At 40.0% G+C, this 12,731-nt stretch overlaps 1 protein-coding gene across 6 annotated transcripts in view; it reads right to left on the reverse strand.

The window, feature by feature from the left end:
- Positions 1-359: 359 nt before the first annotated feature.
- CACNB4 (calcium voltage-gated channel auxiliary subunit beta 4) overlaps positions 360-12,731 on the reverse strand; it is a 236,566-nt gene continuing 224,194 nt past the window's right edge. For all 6 annotated transcript variants that reach the window (XM_036074678.2, XM_036074682.2, XM_078070786.1 and 3 more), the window contains 2 exons: positions 3,631-3,816; positions 360-1,415 (listed from right to left, as the gene is read on the reverse strand). In XM_036074678.2, coding sequence (XP_035930571.1) covers positions 1,155-1,415; positions 3,631-3,816 — 447 coding nt within the window. In that variant the 3' untranslated portion in view covers positions 360-1,154. The remainder of the gene's footprint in view (positions 1,416-3,630; positions 3,817-12,731) is intronic.

Below are 12,731 nucleotides of genomic sequence, written 5' to 3' on the forward strand. Positions count from 1 at the left end.
TCCATGTAAAACTAAAGTCCTTAGCATGACTATAAAGAATTTGGGGAAGGGCTAGAACATTCATATATTCAAAGACAGAGACTGAATGAAGCAATGGAAAGATATGCAATTGTGCTGGCAGGAAATACAGGCCCATGTTTGTGGGAAGTTGGAGAGATGAATTCCCACCTGGAGATGTTTAGCTTCGCACTCAGGAGGATCTGTGCCCATCCTTACTGTCTGACTTCAGACTCCTGGATGTATGTAGTTGTGCTCAGAGAGAGGAAAGGGGAAACAACACCCCGTTTTCCATGTCCCGTGATCAGCTATGATTGGGCTTCTCTATATTATTCTCTCTCACTGCTAAAGAAATTTTGAGGTTGTTTTTTTTTTTTTTGCCAACTTCAAACAAGCTAACAGTAGGGACTAAACAAAAAGCAAAACACTTTGAATACAACAGCTGTGCCAGGAAAGAAACAAAAATATTAAAATCTGAGGAGAGCGTATAATTTCTGCATTAATTTGAGGTGGGTTTTTTTGGCACTATCAATACATTTGGTAAGTTTGAAAAGCCATTCTGTCAACATTAACATATGTTAAAATGTTTATACATTCCAACTTTAAGTGTAAATTTAAATTCCAGCAAATAAATACCATACCTGGTTTTGGCTTCTTTTGGTATTTTGATTTTCTTATTATTAGGTTTTTGGTTTTTTTGTGTTTTTTTTTTTTTTTCAGATTTTTAAATTGACTGCAACATGCTCAAGTAGACTTTCTAGTCGATTCGCCCAAATTCCAACAGGAATTGGTTTATAAATTGGTTCCAACTGGAACTGGTCATTTGGAATTTCCAGCATGGGAAATTATTTTATATGTGCCTTGATAAATACCCTAAATTACAAATCGATGTGTCTAAATCTAATGAAGAAAACAAAAGGTACTGTTATGTAAATGCTGAGCTTAAAAATATCTATATGACTGGGCATCTAATAACCACCTAGACTTAAGGGCATAATGTACTTTTTTTTTTTTTGCCCCTTATTTAGCATCAAATGACAACAGCCCATAAGCACAGTAAATACTGTGCTGTACTAGCCAAGTTAAGATGATTGGTTTATCCTAGCAGTGCTATGGCAAATTGTCAACAGATGAATTTTTTGTTTGCTTCTGCAGACTCAAAGCCTATGTCGGGAGTCATGGCTATATCCCCCAGGCGATCCTCGGTTCCTATGGGGTTTGTATGTGTCCTGGTATGAGTCAGGGTAATCTTCTTCCACAAGAGGGTAATGATCTCGGCTATGCTGGGAACTGGAAGACAAGCGGTTCCTATTCTTCCGAGCCCTTTCATTGTGATAATTTTCATCAGAGGTCATCAGACTTCGTCTTTCAATTGGAGAGTTCTCCGTGGAGTGGTTGCTGTGCCTCATACGCTGACTCTAAAAATATCAGATAGTTCATTGGTTACATCATGTCAGTTTCATTCATCTAGAAGATGTAAATGCACGTAAAACAGTAGGGTCTGTACAATAAAATGCTAAATATCTGACTTAATAAAGCATTTTGATGCACAAATGGTCTACTCAAAAGATCTGGTCTATTTTATTTGGGGCACAACATGCAAAGATACGAAAATGCTGATAGTTTGTGAATTTAATTACATGATGCTACACGACTATGCTTCCTATTAAAAATAGAAATTTGAAAGTTAACTGCTGAATGGAACTTAATGTATCTATGAAGACCTAATAACTCCACTTCTACTGCAAAAATGAGGATCATTTTACTATTGGGAAATAAGTTAAAGTTCAGAATAGCGTCTGCTATTTTATTTCTCTCTTGAACTGATAAAATCTTTCTTCCCCTGAAGTCACACACTTCACCTTTATCTAGCTGAATGTTCCTTATACCTTTTGAAAATATTTTCATGCAATTATGATTTGTGCTGCCCATAAAATAATGTGTTTGTTTCTTCATCATACATAAATGTTAAGGCTCTCAGCAATATTCTTTCCAATGGAGTATGCAATAATTCTAGAGCTGGCTAACTGATATTTACAATTCTTGCTTCCTCAACTGAAATGTCCTGCAAAAATTACCTTCAGATATAAACTAAATTCCTTTAATACCATTAATTGAAATTAATACCGTCAAACACTTATTTGATGGCTCAGAAACTGTTATTCAACATTTTCCTTCAAATCATGGGAAAACATGTATCATAGCTATGTCTCTCTACTTAGGTAGGTCACCTCAGTTAAGAAACAGGATCCTGATGAAACCAAGGACCCATATACATCTCCTCTAAGGGACACTCACCTTCACACAGCAGGAAAATCATTCAACGGCCACAGCCGGTGCCTTTAACCCCAGCCAGGAGTCTAACAATTAAATACCCAGGATAAAGGGCATCATGTTAACTCACGTGAAACTGGGAGAACCCCCCTAGGTGGATGTCTTAGAGGTGATGTGTCTATTCATAAACAAAGTGCATTTCGCTGCTACCTACATTAGAGAAGCATATTGCTTCGTGCATCCATTTCTCATCCCACCATGTACAATTTAGAGCCAATCCAAACTAGTCAGTGGAGATACTACACTTGGATTAGCACATAGGCAGTGAAATCAGGCAAGAGATGGTCCTGGTGCATACAAATATACCATATATTACACAAGCACATTTCCCATGTTCATTTCCAGCCTCAAAGCTATTCGTTTATAGGGCAGTTTTTTGTTTACAAAGATGAAATTTTGCAGCAAAGTAATACAGTTAGAATAGCGTTTCAGAGAGTGCCCTTTCTCTCAGAGTTAACTCTACGTGATCTACAATTACGATTATCATTATAACCCATGAATATAAAACTAGTCATGATACAAGAGGCCTCAATTGACTATGTGTTCCTTAGCTAGCTGTGGGTTGGACTACATTCCAGCAGGCTCTTGATAGATGGTAAACAATAATTGATTTAGAAAGGCAAAATTCACTTTGTATCATAATGTCTCTGGCTCATCACACCTAGCCCTGAGTGAAGCACTAGAAGAGCAGAAGAGAAAGCCTCTTCCTCCTGCACTTGTCCCCAGCCTCCCTAAAGGACACCTGCCAAAGCCACTGACCAAGATGGACGCCCACACAAGAAAACTCAAGGATCTGTCACTGTTTCCCAACACAGTGGGCTCGACTCATGTCCACGTTCTGTACTGAGCAAGCTAGGGGACAGGCCTGGCAGCCTGTGGGGCAGGATTAGTTAAGGGCAGTCAAAAGGTCCATCTGCCCCAAAACATCTTACTTAGCTTGCCATGGTGTCTTACACTGCCACCAATGGATAATCTTTAAGTGACCTGGAGAGATAATGGACAGTTGCACTGAGTAGGGAGTAAGTATCCTGGTAGAGTTTAGACACAGGAGGGATTAATTTGTCTAAGTTTAAGTCATTATACATTAACAGAGAGCAAAGTTCTATGGCAAGGGCCACTGTGGGTAACTTTGCCTAGGGTAGACCACGGTGAGGTAATATTTTGGATTTTTTTTTTTTAATATAATGCCCGCCCATGTTTCCCTCTTCAGATTAAGGATAATCCAGTTTCATCCCAATCAAGTTCTCTGTAGAATCTTCAACGTAAGGCTGTAAAAACATGGGTGGAAAGTGACAATACCTGTAATCCGGAAATTGCTGTGGGATATGGTGAGAGCGCAGTTGAGCCCAAATTCCTCCCGAGCAGAGGGGTCATGGGGGTGCTGCCGGTTGTGTGGGCAGCACGCCAGTAGGCTTCAAGGTATTCTCCCAGATGTTCGCATGCATCTTCCAGCTGGTTTTCATCCAGTATAACATCAAACATTTCCTGCAGATGACAAGAAAAAAATCCATTTTACTTACACTTCAGGTTTTAGGCAACGAAACCTAAAATTCCACTTAATGCAGATAATAGCATTTCTAATATCTAGTACCAAATACCACTTTTGAGGGGCTGGACTGGCAGTTTCTAAAATTAAAGTCAAGTGAGGTGCTGCACAGTTAACCAAGTGCAAATTTGGACATTGACACGAAAATGGGAGTGCTCATTCAATGCTTAGATCTTTCATTATTTAGAAGAAAAAGATGAGGTGAGTGTACAAGTATTATATGCAGAATATAGCAAAAACATTCATATTTATCCACAGATTTATCCATACAGCTCAATTACACTTACTTCAGAACACAAGGGAAGCAAGTTAATAGCATTGAAAGAGGAGTTCTAAAAACGTTTTGGGCAATGACCATATCATTGGAACAAATATTTCATCTTCCAAAGTAACTATGTTGAAGGGAATAACATTTACCAAGATAATTTTCAGAATGCCTGTGAAAATGTTATCTGTCTCATGATAAAATAATATGGAAAGAAGATTTAGGATTAATACTAGAAAACCACATTAAGGTGATTTCTGCTACCAAAAGATCATTGTGTGAAACAGTTAAAACAAGGACCAGGAGTATTTAATCGTGGAAGGAAGGGGTGTCATACAACAAGTGTCTGGTATCCGTGTTTCTGTCAGGAAGGATTTTGTCCAACATCTGGCCTATAATCAGGAAGTGTTTTTCCACCCCAAAGGAGCAAAGTGGCACTTCAGTGTCACTGCAGTGTGGCTGGGAACACAGACAGGATGGACAGTCAGAAAACAGTGGCCCCTCGCAAAGAGAAAAGCCATCCCATAGCTAAGGGAAAGCACACTCCCAACTCCAAACAGCTGGATTCAAACCTTCCCTCTCGCACCATCACTGCCACTCCCTACCTCCTTTTAAGCTCATTCTGCCAAAATAAGAACCTTCCACTAATGAATCAAATACAGGGTTACTGCCATCAGCACTGCTAGTGTGGCCGGATTGTGGGTTCATGGCAAGTGGACAACTATGAGTTGGTGATAGGTTAGCTGACTCACTCTCCTTGGTGTGAGGCTTCCCTCAAGCAGAAGTCACCATGGAAACCATCTCTTTCCCAACATTTACTATTTGAATGTTTTCATCACATTGATCTCTACTGAACATTTTGACCTTAATTTGCAAAGCAGTTTGAAAGTCAGTGAGAAATGTTTAATAGTGAGAAATGTTCAGCAACTAGGCATAGAATAAGGTGACTTCAGTCCAAACTGATTGGTATTTGAGAAGACTCAGCCAATTCATGTAGAAACATTTCCCGGGCACCTGGGTCAGTCTATTGAGCAACTGGCTCCTGATTTCAGCTCAGGTCATGATCTCAGCGTCGTGAGACTGAGCCCTGCGTTGGGCTCTGCGCTGGGCGTGGAGCCTGCTTAAGATTCTCTCTCTCCCTCTGCCCCTACCCCCTCAGGAAAAAAAAAGAAAAAGAAACCTTTCCTCTTATTAGTAGATTTCAGATTTTTTTTTGCATATTTTATTTATTCATAAAATATTTACTCAGTGCCTATTTTGTGCTAGGCATTGTAAGTATACCGTGGCAAAGAATACAGACATTGTCGCTATGCTCAAGAAACTCCCCTCTTCTAGCGGGAGACACAAGTATTAAAATCCTTAATACTCCAAGTCACACTGGGACTTTAATTCAGAACAATTAAAGAGACTGAGCCAGTGAATGTTCAGAGCTGCAGCTTTAAGTTCGGAATTTAGAAGGAGGCCCAGAGACACAGGTGAAAGTCGAACTTACGAGGGAGGAGAAATTATAAGTAAGTCAAAGAATTCTATCTGTAGAGGGAAGAGAACAGATAAAGAGAAGACTCAATGCGAGAAAGAGACCATGTGGCCCATGAGAGAATGGGAAAAGAGCTGGTTCCTACAGTGTCAGTCAACATATATCCTTACGATAATTCCCCTTTCCACAAAAGTAACTCAAGGGAAGGGCGCCTGGGTGGCTCAGTTGGTTAAGCAGCTGCCTTCGGCTCAGGTCATGATCCCAGGGTCCTGGGATAGAGCCCTGCATCGGGCTCCCTGCTCCGCGGGAAGCCTGCTTCTCCCTCTCCCACGCCCGCTGCTTGTGTTCCCTCTCTCGCTGTGTCTCTCTCTCTCTGTCAAATAAATAAATAAAATCTTAAAAAAAAAAAAAAAGTAACTCAAGGGAATTTCTACCTCTGGCCATCAAAAGCCCCCAGCCCCCATTAATGTAACCCATCAACAGGTACAGACGTCGGATCTGAGAACTGTCCCTCGTGCTCTGATATGAACTTGCATTCTCTGACAGCACTGCAGCACTAACTTGAGTGGGACGAGAACAGTCCCCCCCCCGCCCCCCCCCAGAAAGAGTATGCACAGACTCAGAAAGATGACCCAGGAAGAAGGATGACACTGGGCAGCCCAGGAACGAAGGCCCACTCTGTCAGCCACTGCACCCTAAAACTGTTCACAAATTCTAAACTGTATGTGATTTGGAGTCTGTGGTTTATATAATTTCATTTATGTTAACTGTATACTTCACTTACATAGGTCTCATTCTATAATGTGGGTTCTCAACAACGTGTAGTCTCAAAACCTCTTTTTTTTTGCTTTCATAATGTCCCAAGTGAAAGAACCCTCCAAGGACCCCTGGACTAGGGTCCAGACTATCACAGTCAGGACAACTAAGCCCAGAAAGGGAAAAAGCAGGTAGGCAGCCCCCACTAAAGGGTATTATTTGAATAATGTTTATATCCACTTCACTGTTCCACATGTTACACGGTCATTCTGCAGATACAATTAAACATACACTTTATTACAAGTCATTTTAATAAAGTACTCCTCTTTGCCAATGGACAGAATTTGTACCTATCAGCACATGGCTATTTGCTCAAGCCTCAATCATTTCTAGGAAACGATGCTTTTGCACCTGCTAAAAAGACAGCTGTATGATGGAAGATGATTTGAAACTGCTTTTATGCTTTCAAAAGCACAGAGGAAAGCAAATTTCGGCTTCTGAATGAATACTGACATATGCGTCTCATTTTCAACTAAGAATTTCACAGCCTGTGTATCTGTGACAATTTTTCTTTTCAACTGTTTAGGAAATAACACAGCTGATGAGACCAGAGTGTTAGAATGTGAGTATAAGGGCATACATTTTTAAAAGAAATTATACATGAAATTCAAAGAGAAGCAGCCCCATGAATTATGCAAATCAGCTTTGCCAATTTTTCAAAAATTTAAAGGTTCAAGTCTAATTAGTTCCTTACTGTGCAATACGTGAGACCTCCAGCATGGGGTTTGGATTCAGACAGCTATCTAATCAGCGGCAGAGGGTGTGGGAAATGGGACGATCACAGGCAGTAGAGAGGGACCCACTCAATGATAGCATGCCTTTGGTGAATGCTGAAGATAGGGGAACATGAAGCTGTTTGCCAAGCTCTGCCACAGCAAACACCTCTGACATACTGGGACGGGGTATTTTCTTTAGCTGAGGTGGGCAGAAATAGCGCGGCTGCTAAAATAAATACATCATGAGCAGAGGAGTCAAAACAAACTCTTGGAAAACCAGGCACAGCAGGTGCCTTTTCTGGATAAGCTTGTTGGGCAAAATGAAATACTAAAGCATTATAAATATAAGAACAGTGAAAACTAGGCCTCCAGCTCACCCAGTGGTTCAGAGAACTAGACAAAAGGGACCAGGGAAAGCAAAGACTGATGCTGAATTCAATGGAAAGGAAGAAGATCTGCAATAGCTTTTAAGAAAATTTTAAGTACTTAACGATCTGTCTAGTTGTCCATTCACAGAGCAAAGTTTCCCAGAGAAGGCACCCGAATCAAGGCTGATCCTGATCTGCCTGGGACTGAGTGTTTTGGGGTACTTCGGACTATCAGTGTCCAAATCTGGAAAATTCGGGGGGGGGAGTGGGACAGTCGGTCACCCTAGTTTTTACAGAAGATAGAGCACTTTTCAGTTCCTACATTGAGAATTCGAGCAGGTTCTGTTTAGTTCTTTTACATTCCTTTGGGCGGGGAGATACTGAGACAGAGTGGACAGGTCTTTCTTTATGACTATGAAATCCATCCTTTCTAGCATAGAGGGGAGGGTCTCATGAAACCTAACATATAATTTGTAATACGTTTTATCTAGGATGTTGCTATTGAACATTTCCTAATAAAAAGTTTATAAAACTTAGAAATTAATTTTGCAATTTAATTTTAACTTTTTTTTTTAAGTTGGTGCATTACAGAATACTAGCTAGGCATGAGAGTAAATACAGATAAACTCTCCCACGGGATGTGCATCACTTTATATTTATTTATTGTGCATAGATAAAACCTCAGGTGGGGCATCTTTCCTATTTCTAAGAGGAAAAAAGAAATAATAGGGGTAAGTACACTTTTATTTCTTTGCTCCTAGAATATAGAGATCCTGAATCCACTACCATTTAAAAAAAAAATGGCAGATACAATTCAGTAAAATGGCTGAATGACAAATATGTAATGCTAATTATAAAATAACCAACCAATGTTTCTTTCATATTGCAAGTGCATTCTTGATATTATTAAAGCTTTTGAAGTCCTGAGTACTTAACTCACTGGTCAGCTAGTGATGGGAAACTGGATGTTAAATTAAAAGAATCTTGAAAGATTTAGGAAGTCTTACGGGGGATAAAAGAAAGCCTACCAATATTATGGGCTCTAGCAGTTCATCTCAGGCAGTTTCCAACTTTAATAAGCTGAACGGGAAAAGACAATCAGAATTCTTGCCACTAATTTCAGGGGCAAAACATAAAAGCAAAGAATATCAATGACTTTGATCCCTTGTAGTTCCTCTCTTAACAATCTGTGACGTTTATCATGAACCCATGCACATTTCCTCACCACACCCCTCCATCCTGTCCATTCCTATTCTTCAAAAATTACAACATCTCCCAGTGTTATTGTCTGTAGAAGAGACACCCAGTGTTTTTGTTAAGTTCAAATTAATCCAATGCTTTAAATCATAGCACTGGTGGGAGTGCTTAGTTGGTGGGGTATCCAAGTTGGGTGGCCAAAATCCCCGCAATAAGAGTAGTCTCCTTTGGATGGAGAGAAACTAGATCCCGTGCAGCCTTGTTTCATGAAGGAAACCTCTCAAATTGATTATTCTCTTTTTCAAAAACACTATTCTGAATTAAACTGTGGATGCCCAGGGGCTCTGTAATAATGAAAGCGCCACTGGGGACAGTTACTTTAAATAGATGGGTGAATCCACACGATTCTAAATAATTTACATAAAATGGCTGGAAAAGGGCAGTGGAAAATTACTACTATGATAGCAATATGGTCAAGGATACCGGGCACTACCATTCACTTCAGAGTTCTTGTGTTTACTAGAATAAGTCTGAGTCTATTCGGCAATGGAAAATAAAGGGTGACAGAAGAGAACTCCAATGGTTACTGTAATGTTAGAGGTTTGCAAGACTCTGTGAGGAGATGAGTTCCCCTCTTGCAGAGAGAGCGATCAATGTCATTTTACACGCTCAAAAAAATTACACAGCTCAAAGAGCCACAGGGTCATCTTATACTAACACAAGCCAGCTTGTAACTAAGTAGGATTAAGGGATTATATTTCCTTTATATATTCAATTGTCTGCCTGTCTGCTTTTTTCACCATGTATTATGAAGCTCTTATTATCACAGTACTGGGGCGATATGAACTTTGGTCTTCTTAAAATGTACTATTTTTCAATTTCTCTGAAAAGGAAAAGGGTACTAATACCCAGTAGAAGCAAAATGAAATCTCACAATACAATGTAGAGACGGATGTTCCAATTAAAAATTCAGGCTGGTCATATTAAAAAAAAAAAAAAGTGGGTCCTAGTCTCATTGGCTCCTTTTCTGTCTGCATCCCACCTTTTTTTTTCTGTGAATCCAGAGCAGGCAATGAAGCAAAGTCTTCCCTCTTCCAGAATACAACTGTCTGTAGCAGATTAAATATGGCCACAAAATCTTTGACACTCTGTCCCCTGAGATGGAGGGTTTAATGTCCTCTCTCCTTGAATCCGGGCAGCTCCTGTGACTCCTTTGCTAGCAGAACGCTGTACCATTATCTAAGGCCATTATCTAAGCTTAAGAGATTGGACTTCTTGGCTCCTGGAGCCCTGGGAGCTGCCCTGTAAGAAGCCTGTATCGCTGTCGGAGAGATGCCACGGAAAGGCCCTGAGACCACATGGAGAGAAAGAGGAGCTGGCTAAGCCCAGCCTTCTAGGCATCCCTGCTCAGGGACCATGTCAGCCACCAGCTGAATACCACCAAGTGCTCATGTTGGAAGTCGCTAAGTTTGAGGGAACTTTACTGCACAGTCACAGATAACCAAAACCTTGTCCTAGAACAAGGGTGGCAACTTTGGTGGGCTGGCTACATGGAGGCTGCTTCTATAAACAAAGTCTGACCGGAACACTCCTATTCATTTACGTATTATGAGTAGCTGCTTTCCTGCTACCAAAGTGGAGTTGGGTAGTCTTGTGAAGACCATATGGCCCAAAAACCTAAAATATATACTTTCTGGCCCTTACTGAAAAAGTCTGCAGACTCCTCTCTTAAAAGAAGCTTTACCTATGAAACCCATGCTTCTCTTTCCAGAATATATAATAACCAGTTTGCTGCCATTCACTATCTTATGCTGACTTTGGCCAAGGTTTATGTACTTTGGAAAGCCAGTTCACCTCTCTTGGTCTCAGTTCCCTCATTTGAAAAATGAGGTGGTTGGACTGGATCAGTCCTTCCCCAGAAGTGTTCCATGAAACACTAAATCCACAGGATGCTCTGCGAAAAATGGTTCTGTAGGCAAAATTTATGGGAACCACCGTATACTATCCTGATGGAGGTATAAAATACTCATTAGCATATGAAGTCTTCTGCAGTAGAAAAACCAGTTTAGCTTTGTTTACATAGTGTTTTCTCAAACATTGTTGGTATCAGAGCTCTTTCCCCATAGCACCTGCTGACATCACATGAAGCCCATGTTGGGAAGAACACTCCAGGAAACACTACACTGGGTGCTCTTCAAGGTTCCTTTTTGCTTCGACAATCCCTGGGTGTAGGATTCATTTTTCTGGCTACAGAGAGCTAGCTTTTTTTCAGTACTCTTTTAGATCTCCCTTTCTAAAGACTGATGCCTTTAATTTCTTAGCAATGTGTGACTCTGCCAGTATAATTTGCTGACTTTTCAGATTGGAGATGCAGTGGCCAATTAAGCAAGTTGTAAATTCTCCTAGAGGAACTAAAATGACACAGTGATCACCAGTCTTTCAGTGACAATTATAATTATGGGTCTTAAAGTAAAGCAGGAACAAATGCAGGCACATTTTTAGATTACTACTAGTTTTATAATCCAAAGATTTTTTTCACATGTGCCAACACAGAGTGTAAAATTCCTTCTTAGCATTACAAACGCTATTCAAACAAGATCAAATGAACATGTTTAATAATGCAAGCAGTGTTTAGAAAATATTAAATACAAAGTAACCTTACTTATCCAGACTGCTTGTTTAATATTTCAAGTTATCTGATCAATTACATAAAACAGGAATTTGCTGCTGAGATATAATAGAGCAAGGCTGTCTTGCCAGTGCATGAGGCTGTTTTGAGATTCCTGACATTTGGATAAATCCTAAGACATCTCACAGTATTATCTGCATTTAAGTATGCACATATATTTTCTTGGTGCCAGCTATTTCAAAGGTAACACATTGCATTATATACACAGCTCAATTGTCAACCCTCTCACAGCAGCTAAAATAAAACAATTTTAATAGGACACAAGTATATTCTCTAATGATTATTAGGGAAAAAATGTTAATAAACTCATTCTTATAAACAGATCAAATAAACAAGTTTAATTCACCTAAAATGTATCTCAAGAAATCACTTATTAAGACCTCTTATAAGGGTGCCTGAGTGGCTCAGTCGTTAAGCGTCTGCTTTTGGCTCAGGTCACGATCCCGGGGTCCTGGGATCGAGCCCCACATCGGGCTCCTTGCTCGGCGGGAAGCCTGCTTCTCCCTTTCCCACTCCCCCGATTGTGTTCCCTCTCTTGCTGTCAAAAAATAAATACATAAAATCTTAAAAAAAAAAAAAAAAGACTTCTTATAATGTTATTCACCAAAACGTGTGTCTATATTAACCTAAACTAGTGGTTCTCAACCAGGAGTGATTTTTTTCCCTAAGGGACATTTGGCAATGTCTGGAGACATTTTTGGTTGTCCCAATTTGGAAGTTGGTACTGGCCAGGGATGCTGCTAAACATCCTACAGTGCATAGGACAGGTTCCCATAACAAAGAATTATCCAACCTAAAATGTCAATAGTGCTGAGGTGGAGAAACCCTGATCTAAACCACTCTCTTCATCTATAAGAGATTTACAAAGTAATACCTGTAAGGATATTCATGATCTACCAAATTGTTTGCTAAGAGTTGACTTAGCCAACTGTAATCTCTTTCTGAAAAACTGAAGAATAATTGACATTTGATATTGTATCAGCTTCAGGGGCAGGACATACTGATTTGACAATTATATACATTACAAAATGCTCACCACAAGCAGAGTTATCATCTGTCACCATATAAAGTTTTTACAAATTATTGACTATATTGCTTAGGCTGTACTTTTTATCATGACTTATTTATTTATAACTGGAAGTTTGTACCTCTTAACCTCCTTCACCTATTTCATCTGCCCCCTCACCTACCTCCCCTCTGGCAACTACCAGTTTGTTCTCTGTGTTTGAGTCTGTTTCAGTTGTTTGTCTGTAGCCAACTGTAATCTTATTAGACTATGCAGTCCTCGAAGGCAGGAACATGCCTTTGAAACCCCAACACCTAGCG

The sequence above is a fragment of the Halichoerus grypus genome, chromosome 4, assembly GCF_964656455.1.
Source record: "Halichoerus grypus chromosome 4, mHalGry1.hap1.1, whole genome shotgun sequence".
Lineage (NCBI taxonomy): Eukaryota > Metazoa > Chordata > Mammalia > Carnivora > Phocidae > Halichoerus > Halichoerus grypus.